The sequence below is a fragment of the Coregonus clupeaformis genome, chromosome 31 (assembly GCF_020615455.1).
Source record: "Coregonus clupeaformis isolate EN_2021a chromosome 31, ASM2061545v1, whole genome shotgun sequence".
Lineage (NCBI taxonomy): Eukaryota > Metazoa > Chordata > Actinopteri > Salmoniformes > Salmonidae > Coregonus > Coregonus clupeaformis.
The window spans coordinates 26,079,764-26,097,848 of record NC_059222.1 but is presented as its reverse complement, the minus strand read 5'-3'; the positions used below and the strand labels follow the sequence as shown (position 1 = coordinate 26,097,848).

Here is an 18,085-nt window from a genome sequence, read left to right as displayed (position 1 = left end):
CACTTAATGTGTTATCATTTACACACTGTCACATTTATTTTGTCTTAGTATGCCTCTATTTCAACAACAAAAACTTTTCGTTTACAATAATTATTCTCCTCTTTGACTGTGCATTGTCGGCAGTTCATACTTTCGCCACTAGAGGGCGATTTGCCGATTTCAAGGGGTTCTGTACTCCCGAGGTGGTTGACTGTTTTTGTACTTGCCATTTAGCTAGCAGTTCTCAGCTGTTAGCAGCCAATGGCTAGCAGTTTCTTACTGGCAATAACAACTGATGATTGCCATCCTTTTTTCGAGTCATTACTGAATTAATTACTAAATCAAACATTAAACCTTGTAAACAATTAATGGTAATTCATGGTAACCTCGTAAACAATTCATTTAGACCCAACGTTTATTTGAAACAGGCGTTTATTTGCTGAAATGTGTGCCATATCGCGGCTATTAAAAGGGACATGCAGCTATTTGAGACTCAGTGATTAATTTAAGTTTTACGGTAGGCTAATAACAATATAATCAAAAACCGAATCATAATAACAAGAACATTATAATAGCCTATGTAATATGATGCAGCTAATATAATATTATCCCCCCCCCAATTTTTTTTTTCGTATTTTAATCAGTTTTGTTCCCAGCTGGCTCTACCAGTCTGCTTACCAGTTACATTTCTGTGCTCAACCAAATGTTTTTTTTCTTTGTAGCTCACAGCGAACATACTGAATCACATGCTGTGTCTTTTTGTTGAGTTTAATGGGGCATCAACCCCAATAACAGTGGAGTTCTGTTCAAGACTGGAAAAGTTCACCCCTACTACCCCACCATTTTCCGATGACTTCAATTACAGTATTCAGAAGAATAAGAGATCTATTGTTCCCATTTGGTATAACGGAATCTGTAATGGAATCTGTAATGGAATCTATGAGGCCACAGAAGTACAGGCAGATAGCAGATATGATTAATGGTTACTTCTCCACCCCATTTCCCTACACAAAAAATAATGTTTTCACATATTAGTGTTATTTTACACTGTTTAACACTGTTAATCATAGGAATTCGTGGTTTGGGGTGGATTGTCCCTTTAAAAAGTTTGGATTTTAGCAAACAAAGAAAGGCACGCAACAACAGAGGACACATATTGTAGGTACATACTGTGCAGTTGAAGCTGGTGGGAGGAGCTATAGGAGGACGGCTCATTGGAATGGCTGGAATGGAACAGCGTCAAACATGTGGCTTCCATATATACAGGATGATACCATTCCATTTAATTCCAGCTATTACAATGAGCTCGTCCTCCTATATCACCTCCCACCAGCCTCCTCTGGGACACGATAAGGGTTTAAGAATTCGAATTTAAGTATCGACTGCATAGTGACTCAAACGAGTCTGAAGTTTATTAATAGTCTGATCTCAACGTCGTGGAGGAGTTGAGGTACTTGGCTGGATTTCTCTGTGTGTGCATGTTCAAAATAGACTAGGGGCCTACAGTATTTCAGTTTATCTTCATATTCGCTACTTCTTTAATTTTTTTCAAAAACAACTTTTCTTTTATTAATCAAATCAGCACCTGAATATCTGATGTATCTTGTATATTCGGTATTAGGCTATGGTTTGATTCCAGCATCACATTTGTTGGAAACATTCTTTGATTTGGATAGGACCTGCCCTGTCACTTTGGTTGTGGCCAATGGTGTTTATATATATCAATGGTTGTGGCAGTTCACTGTTAGAAATACATTTAATCCACCTTTCTTTTTGTGTGCCGCACGTTCTCCAGGCCATATATTTAGTGGCGGTCAGTGCCGTTTATGATGAGGGAGGACGATTTTATTTTTCATGAGCATGTCCTTATTTCTATTAGAGGATGTTGAATGACTGTCATTCATATTCCATTCACCCAGTTCAATGTAACATCAATAGGTTTAGGCTACTACATGATACTAACATTTCCGCTATACCCATCATGAGGTTGCTACAACCTAGCCTATGAATGAAAGTTTACAACGTAGGTGCACACAGTTCGAGAGAAAAATGACAGACAGTGACACATGGACAGACAGTGACACATTCAATACCGCCTTACACACTCTTGCCTGTATCTGCCTTATTTAGAGTGTAATCAGTAGTCCAACAGTTGCAAACAAGAGTTTCTATTGGACAAATTGGCAATACATTTATCAAACCAAAAGCTTACCATGACTTGGAAGAGTTCAAGCATTGTTTTGGATAGTCATAGCCAGCTAGCTAACATAGCATCCCTCTGTTTGACCCGGGTGTTTTACTAACTAAACTAGCCAGCTGCATTTGCTAGCTAAGTAGGTAAAACTGAAAGTGAAAAAAAAAAAGAGATCTCTCTTGCTTCTCCTTCATTTTTAAATAAATTAATTTGTTCAAAACTGTTCAACTATTGTCTTTCTCTCTCTTTGAGTCAACTACTCACCACATGTTATGCACTGCAGTGCTAGCTAGCTGTAGCTTATGCTTTCAGTACTGGATTCGTTCTCTGATCCTTTAATTGGGTGGACAACATGTCAGTTCATGCTGCAAGAGCTCTGATAGGTTGGAGGACGTCCTCCGGAAGTTGTCATAATTACTATGTAAGTCTATGGAAGGGGGTGAGAACCAAGAGCCTCCTAGGTTTTGTATTGAAGCCAATGTACCAAGAGGAGGACGGAAGCTAGCTGTCCTCCGGCTACACCATGGTGCTACCCTACAGAGTGCTGTTGAGGCTACTGTAGAACTTCATTACAAAACAGTATGTTTTAATCAATTATTTGGTGACTTGAATATATTTAGTATCATTTTATCAATATTTTAACATTTTCATTTTTATGAAATTCACTGAGGAGGATGGTCCTCCCCTTCCTCCTCTGAGGAACCTCCTACTACCGGTGGACAATTGGGCAGAAAGTGGTAGAATATGGACTGGGGGAGAGAGAGATAGGGCCGGTAATTGCATTGGGGAACGTTCCTCCGTGGCTGTTTACGAAACCAAGTGCAGATGTGGATATGATATGAGGGTATGAGAGAATGGGATGAGGACGTGAGACTGTGTGTGGAGATATATACAGTCGTGGTCAAAAGTTTTGATCTTCACAAAGTTCGCTGCTTCAGTGTTATGAGATATTTTTGTCAGATGTTACTGTGGTATACTGAAGTATAATTACAAGCATTCCATAAGTATCAAAGGCTTTTATTGACAATTACATTAAGTTTATGCAAAGAGTCAATATTTGCAGTGTTGACCCTTCTTTTTCAAGACCTCTGCAATCCGCCCTGGCATGCTGTCAATTAACTTCTGGGCCACATCCTGACTGATGGCAGCCCATTCTTGCATAATCAATGATTGGAGTTTGTCAGAATTTGTTGGTTTTTGTTTGTCCACCTGCCTCTTGAGGATCGACCACAAGTTCTCAATGGGATTAAGGTCTGGGGAGTTTCCTGACCATGGACCCAAAATGTTGATGTTTTGTTCCCAGAGCCACTTAGTCATCACTTTTGCCTTATGGCAAGGTGCTCCATCATGCTGGAAAAGGCATTGGTCATCACCAAACTGTTCTTGAATGGTTGGGAGAAGTTGCTTTCGGAGGATGTGTTGGTACCATTCTTTATTCATGGCTGTGTTCTTAGGCAAAATTGTGAGTGAGCCCACTCTCTTGGCTGAGAACCCCACACATGAATGGTCTCAGGATGCTTTACTGTTGGCATGACACAGGACTGATGGTAGTGCTCACCTTGTCTTCTCCGGACAAGGTGTTTTCCGGATGCCCCAAACATTCGGAAAGGGGATTCATCAGAGAAAATGACTTTACCCCAGTCCTCAGCAGTCCAATCCCTGTACCTTTTGCAGAATATCAGTCTGTCCCTGATATTTTTCCTGGAGAGAAGTGGCTTCTTTGCTGCCCTTCTTGACACCAGGCCATCCTCCAAAAGTCTTCGCCTCACTGTACGTGCAGATGCACTCACACCTGCCTGCTGCCATTCCTGAGCAAGCTCTGCACTGGTGGTGCCCTGATCCCGCAACTGAATCAACTTCAGGAGATGGTCCTGGCACTTGCTGGACTTTCTTGGGCGCCCTGATGCCTTCTCCTTGAAGTTCTTGATGATCCGATAAATGGTTGATTTAGGTGCAATCTTACTAGCAGCAATATCCTTGCCTGTGAAGCCCTTTTTGTGCAAAGCAATGATGACGGCACGTGTTTCCTTGCAGGTAACCATGGTTAACAGAGGAAGAACAATGATTTCAAGCACCACCCTCCTTTTAAAGCTTCCAGTCTGTTATTCTAACTCAATCAGCATGACAGAGTGATTTCCAGCCTTGTCCTCGTCAACACTCTCACCTGTGTTAACAAGAGAATCACTGACATGATGGCAGCTGGTCCTTTTGTGGCAGGGCTGAAATGCATTGGAAATGTTTTTTGGGGATTAAGTTCATTTTCATGGCAAAGAGTGACTTTGCAATTAATTGCAATTCATCTGCTCACTCTTCATGACATTCTGGAGTATATGCAAATTGCCATCATCAAAACTGAGGCAGCAGACTTTGTGAAAATTAGGATTTGTGTCATTCTCAAAACTTTTGACCACGACCACTGTAGATAATCAGTTTTATTCGTTTTTAAGGATAAATACAGATGGTTCAAATGATCCAGTCAGTGGTAGGGTGGGGGCAGGGGTGTATATCCCAGATTTCAATGTTAGTGTATGTAAGCGGTTAACTGATTATGTGTCAGTGTATGCAGCCGAGTTGATGGACATGATTATAGGTTTGAGATTGGTGGAGGAGGTGAAACCACTGAGTGGTGATCTGCTCTGATTCAGCTGCATTGTTGAGTAGTGTGAAGACGGGCAGGTTGGATAGGGGAGACTTGTTTGTGGAGATGATGAGGCTGTTAATGGGATCAGAGAGGATGGGAGTGGTGGTAAGCTTTTGCTGGGTTCCCGCCCATGTGGGTGTGGAGGGGAATGAGAAGGTTTGATGAGGTGGCTAAGAGTGCGGTGAGGAGAGAGGGTGTAGATATTCAGGTCCCGTTTGGGCCGCAGGGTAGTCAAGTCCTTGGTCGGTGCAAAAGGGCTAGATCTTTGGCAAAGGGAGTGGGATGCTAGTAGTAAGGGCAGGCGATTTTATCGTGTGCACTGGTCAGTTAAGGAAGAGGTGGGGAGCATGGGATGTAGGAGAGAGGAAGTTGTGTGGAGTAGACTACGGTTTGGGCACACATGTTTGAATGCCACGTTGTGGATGATAGGAAGACATGGAACAGGGCTGTGTGATGAGTGTTTAGTGGAGGAAACGGAAAGCATGTGTTGATATTTTGTGAACTGTATGACATAGATAGTGAGAGATTGTGTAAATGGGTTAGAGATGTTGGACAGGGTTGGGGTTTGGGTGGTGTAGTGGGGGGAGGAAAGGGGAGGGAAGTGGTAAGTCGCTCTGGATAAGAGCGTCTGCTAAATGACTTAAATGTAAATGTGTCTAGGGCTCTATTTCACTTTCTTAGAGGAACAGGAGTAATGAAGATAATTTAATGTAGGTAGGCTGTGACTGGCCTCACACTCCAGTACAGTAGGTGGCGGTGTATGCACCTTAAAAGTGGGATGCGATCCGCCAATCCGAAGAAGAAGAAGACTTTGTCCATGTAAACAAACCGTAGGCTAATCGTGAGCATGGCGAGAAATATGGACAGTCTCGTAAAGGTAGTTGTATCTCGACTTTATCTTAGGTCAGACAAAAAGGACTACTTTATAGTGTATTTATACTCGATCCATTTGTTTCATTCATATCTAGCTGTATCTGGACCTAGTCAACAGTCATATGCTGGCTTCAATGCTAACGTTATATGGCTAGCTGCAGGTTACCCATTGTGTGGAACCTCGGAGACAACGCTAGCTAACGTTACTTATATACCTTGCCCTAAAAAAAAATGCATATTGTTGCCAGCAATGGCCATGATCAACAGCAAGTAGCTAAAGCTAGCAAGCAAGTTCACTTGTTATTACATTTGGGCGAACGTTAACTCTCTAGCCAGAGTCAAAGTAAAGTGAGAATGCCAATTTCTCCCAAAATGATCAATTCCTTGCTATATGTCAAATGTAGTTACTGATATAAACACAAGGTTGACAAAACAGCATCCGAACCAATTCATCCCCACATCCTGACCTTCGCATTGCAGATGTTGAGATCACTGCAATGCACCCCAGGTGTGATGTTTCCTCCAGTCTGCTGAGATGGCCATTTGATAAAGCTGACCTTACAATGAGTCACACATACTTCCTCTATGCTTCAAAACAATGAATATTTAATTAGCTACCTTTCCCATTTCTGTAGATTTAGCCTACCTATGCTTGATGGCTTAACAATAGGTTATAGGCCTACTATCGTGAGGCCCTAAGAAGCTCTCACAAACTATATGGCATGATGACAGAAATATTACTTTTCTTGCAGGTCCATGGAGGCGGAGGGTATGACTCCGACTTCAGTGATGACGAGGGCCATGGGGAGACGTCTCAACGTGGAGTGAAAAGGTAAGGGCCTGATGACCATATACCAATCTAAGCTCAAATCCAAACAATTAGCCTACTTCAAGATAAACACAGATGAGTAAAAAATTATTTTAGTTTTGTCATTAATGTTGACTTGCAGGAAACGTGAGGATGATCTACTGCGGAAGCCCTTTCAGAAAGGAAGACACACAAAGGTGGCACATAGGGATGTTGCTACTCATGAATATGACAGGTACAGTAAAAGGTCTCTTTCATAATGAAGCATCGTTGCCTGACGTCAATTATGTTTTCTGTTGGTGACTGCAAGTGTTTTGTGTTCCCACGCAGGGAGGAAGCCAGAAACAGACGTCACCACCTGATATCAATGAATGCTGTATCCTTCTAAATTGACGATATAGAGGTTTCACAAGTAAGAAAACTATAAAAGGTCCCCCGTTGCAAGTTAGAGTGCATTGTGATTAAATATTCATGTTTTGGAGTGTGTAGCTGGCAGAATAGCAGCAAAGTTATCCCTGAATGTGCTTCACCTAGCAACAATGTTCAATATATGTTTTAATTTTTAATTGATGCCACATTAATTCAGTTCCTTCTTTTTATGCATGATTTTATTGTAATTGATTCCCTAACAATTTACCTTCAGTTTGAGAGACATAAAAAGTTTGTCAGTGACTACATATTGTATTATGGAGGGAAGGTTGAGGATCTCAGACGCTCCACGTAAGTTTTGCTTTTGTTTTTAATGTTGCCTAATATGTGGAGTAGAGATCTTCATAATGATACATCTCTGTGTGATATGAAAAAAATACTGACACGTCATTTTTCATTGGAAACCTAAGGGCCAATGATAAATCGGACCTGGACGTGGTGCGTGAAAACCATCGCTTCCTGTGGCGGGATGAGGATGAAGAAGAAATGACATGGTAAGTACTGTTAAACAAAATACTTTTATTTGCCACTGTTTGAAATATTGGTCACCAATAGCTGCTCTTTTATTATCAGGGAGAAAGAACTAGCAAAGAAGTACTATGACAAGCTCTTCAAAGAATACTGTATCGCTGACCTAAGCAGATATAAAGAAAACAAGGTATGTGCTATTTTGATATTTATGTTTATGTAAGTGTGCATACATAGTATTCTATTAGTATTATGTGATTAATGAGGATGACTTTTCCACCAGTTTGGGTTCCGATGGCGCATAGAAAAGGAAGTCGTCTCTGGCAAAGGTAGTCTTTATTACATTTTAAATTCAGAGACATGTATACATTATAAATGTATACATTGATGAAAGTTCTGTTTCTGTTTACTCGTTTGTTGTTTATTCAGTTAATTGCTTATTCAGTTCACCATTAAAATTCCAATATGCAGAGTCAGAGACATACATTTGTACCTATCAACCAACAGCTCTATTCAGAAGTAATTCAGAGCTCTACCACCAGATGGCAATAAAGGTCAAGACATGTTTACTTTGACTCAGCTTTCAGGGGTTGGCAACCCTGTTCTTGTAATACCACAAGGTAGGCACATAAGGTTTTTAGTTTACCTCTTTGGATTTTGACTGGGGAGAGAAGGAGGGTGAAATGTAGCCAACCACTAAGATTAGTCAGTAAGCTTAGTTGGTGAGTTGATTTGTATGAGAAAAGATACTAACTAGATTAGCGAAGTCTCCACTCCCCTAAATGGAAACTCTCATTATGTTGAAAATAATCACCAGAGAAATGTCTTTCTCAAAACAAATAGATGTATGTCTGCCATTGATGCTTTCAAATAAATATCTGTCTTCCCTGGTACTCAGGAAGTAACTACACAAATAGAGTAGCCATTCAATTATCCACTTGTAAATTATTTTAAAAAGCTTTGTGGGTGATAGAAAGTATAAATAGAATAGGTTATTGGGACATGCTACGAGGTGAGAGCACTCAGACACTTGAAGTAATGCATTGAACAGAATGATCTATTCTTGCCACTCTGAGAAAGCTGAATAAGCCAATATGCTGTACCAGATTAAGTCACTAGCTAATCCTGCCCTTGTATTTTGATTTACTGCTGTTCTGTAGGCAGTGGCACAGGATTAAAAGGCTGACTCAGATCATCAAAGTTCACAGCCGATGCTCTGTACTATCATTCCCTCCAATAGGATACAATGACCAATCCATGACCTCGAATCAGATCATCTACATGTGTAAGAGTACGTCAGAGGGCAGTCATGTTCTCTCTCTGGCCAATGGTAGTCATACTCTAGTTTCATGCTATCCCTGTGTCACAGGTCAAGTTGCTTTGGGTTAGGTAAAGTATTGATCTAATCATGTGTAATGAACGTTAGTTACCCGTTTTGGCCAGCAACAACACTTTCTTACTATATACAAGGTTTTATAGCAAGCCTTTTACAGCTGTTGTTTTTCCAAAGGGGTCATAAGCCCTTTTTCACCCTCTATACAGCATGGCATTCATTTGATAAGAAAAGGACCAGATGCTTTTGTTAGAAGGACCGGCTTTCCTTAGGCTTATGTCTCGGTCTTCTCCTCTCTGGTGGCTGTTCTCGTGTCTGCCGCAGGAGCGCTAGGGCCCCTAACACTCTTACCGTCTGAGTCTTAGCGTACTGTTTACATGCCATCTGTCTTTCTATATCTTCTGAACCAAGCATGTGGGCTTAGCTAAGACCACGTCTGTCCATCCCCATATGGCAGTGGTGTGTCTGCCTAATTTAGCATGTGACAATGTGTGCTCCTTGAAACCTAGTTGACACTTCAACAATGTGTATCCTAACTCAACACTGTTGCCAACCAAGCTGGTGTTTGGAGAATCCCCAGTCTGAAGTACGTAGGGCCTACGTCATGATGAGACAGGAGTGTAAACTGTAGAATCTGTCGAGACTGAATGGGATAATGAGCAGCAGTAGTTCCGGTCTCTGGGTTTTCGTCTCTGGTTATTTGGCTGTGTCAGGATTGGGTTTGGCTGAGAGTTTCCTTTTTGCAAGGGCGGAGACTTCGCAAACCAGAACTCTCCATTTCTAACATGTATAGACCCAGAACTTAATCAGGCAACTGACCAAATTACGCAAGATTTTAGTTCTGGGTTAGCCGAGATTAGTACACATGTAAAGATGTATTGACCAAGCAAGGTCTGTAGTTAACCTTTCGACATGTCTGTCTGCAATCAATTTGTAATTCCATGAGTTGGATACTTTCTGTTCAAAGGTCACAGACATGTAAACAGTAAATGTAGTCAAATATTCTAATCAGTTTGTTATTTTGCTCACTTTGAAACAATAGATATCTTTCAACATTGTAACGTAGACGCAGGGAGTCAGGAAGCAGGTGCAGATGGTGAGTTTAATAATAACGAACATGGAGAGTACAAAACGAGAGAAGCGTCTGGACATGAAAACTGAACCAATACTGCCCGAAGAGCGATGCTAGGGGGTGCTAGATAAAGGGGAAGTAATCAGGGTAGTGATGAAGTCCAGGTGTGCCTCACGAGGTGCAGGTGTGCGTAATGAGGGTTGCCAGGTGAGCGTCATGATGGGTTGCCAGGACCGGTGGTTAGTAAACCGTCGAGCGCCGGAGCGGGGGAGCGGGAGTAGACGTGACAAATATGCTTTTTCTTATCGGGCAGACTCCCAATTCTGAGCGTTAGGCCACTTAATCATGGTTGCCTCAAGTTCAACATAGCATCAGCATTGGTTTTTATAAACAATATTTGTGAAATTATTTATGACATAATCATAATTTATCTCTATTATGGCGAGAATAGCTCTCAAACTCTAGGTGGCATTCTGCCTTCTCCCTACCGTTTTCAGTGGGTAGCTTCGCCCACGACTGTATGCTGTAGCCAGCCTTTCACATTTTGAAAGGTTTTAGACTATGCTGCAGTCCACCTTTTCAGAGAGGAAATGAACTATTCTGTGATCACAAAAAATAGGTCGCCTAGGTCCATGTAACCATCAACATCTGATGCCGTGAGTGCACCCTGCTGGTCAAAGGCGAGCGATTAACTCTTTATGTTAATCACTCATGTGAACTGCAATTCAGAAGCTGTGTTTTAACGTTTAGAAACGTCAGTAATCATTGCTTACGATACGGCTTTCAAAACATATGGCCCTTATCTTTCATCAGCGAGAAAGAATCCTTCAAATAAAAAAGATACACTTACTGAAGCAGTTTTGCACAGATCATACAGCTATGGGTGCCTCCATCCAACAAAACGACACTTCCTCTACATTTCCCGAGTTACGCTTAGACACAGGGGTTTGGCGCATACTAGATGGCTAATTAGCACAGGTGGTTGCCTCTGTCTTCTGTCTGTGTTCCGTAAACAAGCTCTGTAACATGTAGATAGGGTCGTGTGGGAACACTAACCCTAATCCTATAAAGGTGTGTATCAATTTCACTTTTTGTTTTTTGAAAATGATTTCTCACTGATGAAAGATAAGGTCCTTATGCTTCCAAAACCGTACCGTAAGCGATACGTGTTAATGTTCATACAGAGCGTCGAGGCTCTTAACAAAACTCCCCCGTACAGAAGACGCCTTCGTCCAATGATTCTTATGTGTAATGTAATGGAACTGAGAGTCATGATCAAGGGCTAGTTTTGGAACAGTTGTTGGTGAAACTTTACAGCATGTTTTGGAAAGTCAAACAGCAAAGAAGCCAGCTACAGTTTGTCCAAACTGGAAGGACACAGAGACCCAAGCCATGGATCCATTCCAGTGAAGTCATACACTGTATGTCTAAGAAGGGACCTCTCCCTATAGAGTAACTCACTTTTCATTGCTTAACATGCTTTATAATCACAGCTACCAGTCGTTCCACGAAAATAGTGTATTTTCGGGTAGTGTAAAGAAAGAAGAAAAATTAACGTTTATTTCACCTAATTATAATATTATGTCATAAAGAGCACATGTTCCACTTCATAGAAAACATGTTTTCTTATATCAAAAGGTCAAAATAAGAACAATGCCAATTAAAGTAACAGGAAAAGTGGCAATTTAAGATTCAGGGTCGACTGTAACAGGGTTGATGATTTTATCTTAAGGGGAAATGGAAGCATGTTGTGTGCAACAGGGAGGGGCAATTGAAAGCAAGCTTAATAAAACAAAACAAACATTCTAGCCCATCTATTTATGGGTAACAGGGTTGAAGTGTAATGCTCAACACTCAGTTTTCTACCACAAAACACCAGAAAATGACCAAAAATATTAGAAAGCTCACCTGCTTTTACACTGTGATTTGAATATTAGATGTTCAATGTTTTTGCTATTAAAACGAGAGTTCAGTTCACGTAACAGGGTTGACCTTAAAATGTGGGACAAACGTAAATGAAATAAATATTAATCTTCAGAAATGACTTAGTCAAAGCAATGACGTAGGGCAAAACTAGGGCTTTACAATGTTGGTGAAATTATGGGGTTAAGTGGGTTAAAATCTTCCTAGAAGTCAGAAAAAACATGACGTGGAACATTTCAAAATGCTGATTTCTTGACACTTCAGTAAGTCTTTGTTCATATAAAAAATGTGATATATTAAATGTTCCATGTGGTTTGTATAAAAGGTCACTTCATTTAATATAACAGGATTTTAAAAGTCAATATTAGTGCACAATTTTACTTAAAATATCAAAGGGACGCTGTTCTTGGAACGACTCGCCAACATCCGAGAGAATGGAGACCTGTCTGGCAGATAAGGGGTTAATTAGCCTGCACGTACAGCTCATGGCATGTAGCCAGCTCCAGCGGCCTAAAGTCACATTGACACTGTCTCTCTAGAAGGGACCTCTAACTCTAGTTGTTTATGCTTTTCCATTGGTAAGTATAATCACAGCTGTCAGCTTTAGAGAGAATGGGCTCTCTTCTGGCAGATAAGGTGGTAATTAGCCTGCATGTGAAGAAGGCAGCTCATGACATGTTGCCAGCTCCAGCAGCCTGGGGTCAGGTGAGGCCCAAGGACTCCTAAACAGCAGGATGACAAGGAAAAAGGGCAGACCAGGCAGTACTGACTGCTCATGACACACTTTTCCTCCTGGGCAATCTGGAGGATCCATCATTAAGCCTGCTAAAGATAAACCCAAGCTGTTGATGGTCAGTCGGGGTTAAGGCATGGCCACTGGCCAGCCCTCCTGCTTCATGCTTCCTGCTGCAGGGGGAGAGGAGTACAAGGAGCCCTGATGGTGTAAAATAAGATTAGACCGCAGCAGTAGGAACGTCGGCAGGTCAACCACAAGCCTTGACTGTTGGTAGGAAGGGAGGTCTTATTCATACCGCTTGACTTATTACACATTTTCTTGTGTTACAGCCCAACTACACACAATACCGCATAAGTGAAAACATGTTTTTAGAAATCTTTGAAAATGAAATAGATATATCTAATTGACATAAGCATGAACCAGGTTTTCCTCTAGGATTTTGCATGTGCTTAGCTCCATTCAGTTAATTTTTTATCCTGAAAAACACCCCAGTCCTTAACGATTACAAGCATACCCATAACATGATGCAGCCACCACTATGCTTGAAAATATGTAGAGAGGCACTCAGTAATGTGTTGTATTGGATTTGCCCCAAACAACAGAAAGTTAATTGCTTTGCCACATTCTTTGCAGTATTTCTTTAGTGCTTTGTTGCAAACAGGATGCATGTTTTGGAATATTTTTTATTCTGTACAGGCTTCCTTCTTTTCACTCTGTCAATTATGTTAGTATTGTGGAGTTACTACAATGTCCTATCACAGCCATTAAACTCTGTAACTGTTTTAAAGTCACCATTGGCCTCATGGTGAAACCCCTGAGCGGTTTCCTTCCTCTCCGGCAACTGAGTTAGGAAGGACGCCTGTATCTTTGTAGTGACTGGGTGTATTGATACACCATCCAAAGTGTAATTAATAACTTCACCATGCTCAAAGGGATATTCAATGTCTGATTTTTCCAATAGGTGCCTTTCTTTGTGAGGGATTGGAAAACCTCCCTGGTGTTTGTGGTTGAATCTGTGTTTGATATTCCCTGCTCGACTGAGGGACCTTACAGATAATTGTATGTTGGGGTACAGAGATGAGGTAGTCATTCAAAAATCATGTTAAACGCTATTATTGAACAGAGTCCGTGCAATTTATTACGTGACTTGTTAAGCACATTTTTACTCCTAAACTTATATAGGATTGCCATAACAAAGGGGTTGAATACGTATTGACTCAATACATTTCAGCTTTTCATTTGTTATTCATTTGTAAAAATCTCAACAAACATAATTCCACTTTGACATTTTGGGGTATTGTGTGTAGGCCAGTGACAAAAAAACTAAACACAGCAAAATGTGGGAAAAAGTCAAGGGGTGTGAATACTTTCTGAAGGCACTGTAGAGATACAGCCATGTTTATGCACCTTTCCTCCAATTGAGAGCTAATTTGGCTTGATTAGTAGTGACCTATGTGATAATGAACTGCACAGGTGAACACACCCTTGTTGAGCTTTACATTGGCATTTCTCGCATTGTTTTCAGACTATCCTATGTGCATAATGTGCCTTAAAATAGGTATAATACTGGGTGACTTCATATACTTGAAAATATTTTCCCCCCAGTCTGTTCTCTTCAATGAAACCTGCCCAGATGCAGGTTTCTGAGGGTTTGCAAAAACCTGCAGAATGCAGGTAGTCATGAGAGTACATTGAGTAATAATCTGTATAGTGTAAAAACATTGTCTCTCTATTGCTCTACTCTGTGTGGTATGGAAATGCAGTTAAATCCTGTTTCTATTGTATTGACACTGTAGGCCAGTTTCTGTGTGGGAACAAGCGCTGTGAGAAGGAGGATGGCCTGAAGAGCTGGGAGGTGAACTTTGCCTATGTGGAGCAGGGAGAGAAGAGAAACGCACTGGTCAAACTCAGTAAGAGCTCTGTTGTTTACTGGCCATCTAAGCTAGCGCTGGGACTTTAATTCTCGCTCCAGTATTATGGTGAAGCAAATCACATTCGTAAAGCCAGAAGAATAACTCCCTTCTCTCATTGTGAACCCTGAGGAAACACCGACATGCGAAATAAACATAGTTTACTTAAAAGCAAAAGTAAATGTAGCGATATCAAGCAGTCTGTCACAATGATAATTTCCTAGATCATATCCTCTATTCCAATTGTTTGCCATACTAACAGAGATGGTATTTTCTAGGACTCTGCCCCGAGTGCTCCTTCAAACTCAACTATCATCACAAGTAAGTTGAATCTCTAATTGTTCCTTGTCAGTTTATCGTCATCATCTATTGAACACATGGGGTTTCTGGCCCCTTTTTGCACTGTCAAAATGTCACAGTTAATGTTTGACAATTGGCAGAATTTAAACAAATGACTTTTTTCAGGAGAAAGGAGGTGATCGCCAAGAGAAAAATACCAAAGTCGTCTGAGGAAAATCAAGTTGAGCCACAGTCAAAAAGATCCAGGAAAGGCTCCAAGAAACACAAAAGCAAAAACAAACATAAAAGGAGGCACAAAGGCAAGACTCCACCGTTTCATATCTTTGTACAACTATGGCTATAGGTAGACAAAAATAACAGGCCATGGTGATAAAATTAAAAGTACTGAAGGTGTTTGTACTAATGTCTTGATGGTGTAATAATACACAATTTTAGAAACATTAGCATTTGCCGACTCACACCCCATGAAAAACTTGCACTGAGTATACCAAACATTAGGAACACCTTCCTAATATTAAGTTTGCCCTTAGAACAGCCTCAATTCGTCGGGGCATGGACTCTACAAGGTGTCGAAAGCGTTCCACAGGTATGCTGGCCCATGTTGACTCCAATGCTTCCCACAGTTGTCAAGTTGGCTGGATTACTTTTGGGTGATGGACCATTCTTGATACACATGGGAAACTGTTGAGCGTGAAAAACACAGCAACTTTGCAGTTCTTGGCACAAACCGGTGTGCCTGGCACCTACTACCATAGCCCGTTCAAAGGCACTTAAGTATTTTGTCTTGCCCGTTCACCCTCAGAATGGCCCCCATATACACAATCCATGTCACATCTGTCTCAAGGCTTAAAAATCCTTGTTTAACCTGTCTCCTCCCCTTTATCTACACTGATTGAAGTGGATTTAGCAAGTGACATCAATATGGGATCATAGCTTTCACCTGGATTCACCTGGTCAGTTTATGTCATGGAAAGAGCAGGTGTTATTGTTTTGTACACTCTGTGTATAGGCCTACTACGGTGTTGAGATATTAGGGCAATTCCACGGAAACAGTGACACTGAGACTCAGATTTTTCACTTTAAAATGTATGTCAAACAAAAACCAATGATTGCAAAGTTAAACAAACCATACAACTTTATGCACAAGGGCTACTTTCATCTGCACTGTTCTTAAAGTAAATTTGTTTTTGTAAAGTTTTCAGTGGAAATTGTTAAAAGTAGTCCTTATGAATAGAGTTGTATGGTTTGTTTAACTTTGCAATCATTGGTTTTTGTTTGACATTTTAAAGTGAAAAATCTGACTCTGTCACTTACTGTGGAATTGCCCATTACATAATAGCTGACTGAAAAAATCGCAACACTTTCTGCTTGTTAATGACCCTTCAACGGTCATGTTGCTTTTTGTTGTTGCCAATGTCAGCTGCACATAGTTGGCTGTCCAAGTTAAACTGACTGATCCCTTCCTGTGTTCCCCCTCTCTCTCCCCCTGCAGACCGCTCCTCCCCCAGTAACTCTGAGGACGACTCCCAGGATTCAGACAAAGGTACCGTTCATTCTCACTCTCCACCTCCCTACCAAGTCAAGCAGTCTATTATTTCGGGGCAGGCAGACCGGACTGGCCCTAGTGTCCACATCCATTACAGGTGCCTTTAAATACCTTTTAAAATGTGTGCAAGCTTGGCCCTAAAGCCTCAGGGGAGTAATCTCTGCAGAAAGTCAGACAATGGTCATGCTTTCATTGCGGCTTCAATCTGTTCACGCTGTCAGCTGCACTTGAAGTTTGGGCCTGCTTACCCTTGGTTGTCGGTTTAACATAAATAAAAGCAGTCATTGCACACGAAGGCCAAACTCCAAGGCCAAGGTGCAGACCAAGGGCCATGTGGTCCTCTGTAGCTCAGCTGGTAGAGCACGGCGCTTGTAACGCCAAGGTAGTGGGTTCGATCCCCGGGACCACCCATACACAAAAATGTATGCACGCATGACTGTAAGTCGCTTTGGATAAAAGCGTCTGCTAAATGGCATATTATTATTATTATACTCTTATAAGTTTAAGTTGGACATGACTCTTCTGACCCTCTTCCAACCTGAAGCGCTGTACCTATTTTCTATGTGCTGCAGCAATCCCTCAGTTGAAGCTTATGTGTTTGTTTATGAAAGCATTATGATTGAATGTAATGCATGAAAATCTCTCCATGAATAAAAATTTTCTGATTTATATTGTCTCCTTCCTGCCCTGTAGCAGAGGGAGAACACAGTGAGGAGCCAGATGGCCTGTCGGAGGCAGACCACTGGAAAGGCCCAGCCCCCACCATGGAGGAGAAGTCCAGGTGAGCTTAGCACTCCCACATTAGCTCACCCTTACAATGTCCTGTTAGGCCTTTGGCCACTAATACCTGCCATTTAAACTCTGATCGGACTATTTTCTGTCTTCCAGGGAGGAGGAGTTTGACGAGTACTTTGAGGACATGTTTCTTTGACCACCCTGGCCTTGGGTTTCTGCCAGCAAGAGTCTACGTGTTCGGACATTGATGTAATTGATTTGGGATTAGACGTTGTCCTCGTTGAATATTTGAGTTTATCTGAAGCTAAATAAAATCGCTATTTTTTAAAACCGGAGCTTAATTTAATTAGAATTGAAATAGACTACAATATGCTTAAAGTGCCATGTAAAACCACTAAGAACTCCCAAGAAAGATCCATCTCCGAAGAAAACTAGAGGAAGGAAAACATTAAACCATGGTAGTAGAGAGAGACCAAATAAAAGCCAAGGCATTGGAAAGTGCATGTATTAACACATCATTAAAGTTCCTCCTGTAGGGTTATAGTTAACCAATGTTCTGTCTATAGGGTTATAGATGTCCAAACCATATGAACCAGTGTTACTGAGTTCCTCAGATGCTGTAACACTAGGATTAGGAAGCTGTGAATTATGACCAAAGTGGCTCGGTGTGCTCTTTTCGCCAGGAAATTCAGTTGTGTGTCGCTTGCCCAGGGATTAGACACATTGGCTTGAATCTTCAGTAATTACTCTCTCTTCTTTCTGTAGGAGTCCACAGGTACACTGAGTTAACGCATGATAACCGTCCTTGCAGGTTAAAGAGGAAGTCAATCATAGTACCTATTCTACTATATTCTACTCAATGTTTCTCTGTGCCAATAAATATGCCCTACTACCCAATTAAAGAGTTTGGATCTCATATTACAATACTGTAGGCCTATGTTGCCACAGGTCACAGACATAAGATTGCATTGGCTTTATAATATTTTGCTTTTTGAATTGTCCTTGATTGAAAAATATACACTGTCTTACCCATGTGTCATATAGTAAATGCAGTATACTGTAAAAACGTGCTCTATAACAGCTGTATAGGATGACACAGGATGGAAAGGGTCTGGAAACACCTCATGCAGACATCGCT

At 41.2% G+C, this 18,085-nt stretch overlaps 1 protein-coding gene across 1 annotated transcript; it reads left to right on the top strand.

Moving 5' to 3' along the window:
• Positions 1-5,607: 5,607 nt before the first annotated feature.
• fra10ac1 (FRA10A associated CGG repeat 1) lies at positions 5,608-17,844 on the top strand. Its single transcript, XM_041858506.1, has 14 exons — positions 5,608-5,691; positions 6,440-6,519; positions 6,638-6,730; positions 6,826-6,871; positions 7,139-7,215; positions 7,335-7,418; positions 7,498-7,582; positions 7,676-7,721; positions 14,253-14,366; positions 14,645-14,687; positions 14,832-14,965; positions 16,159-16,209; positions 16,906-16,993; positions 17,101-17,844. The coding sequence occupies exons 1-14, from the start codon at positions 5,662-5,664 to the stop codon at positions 17,141-17,143; spliced, it is 1,014 nt and encodes a 337-aa protein (XP_041714440.1). The 5' UTR covers positions 5,608-5,661; the 3' UTR covers positions 17,144-17,844.
• The last annotated feature ends 241 nt before the right edge of the window (positions 17,845-18,085 follow it).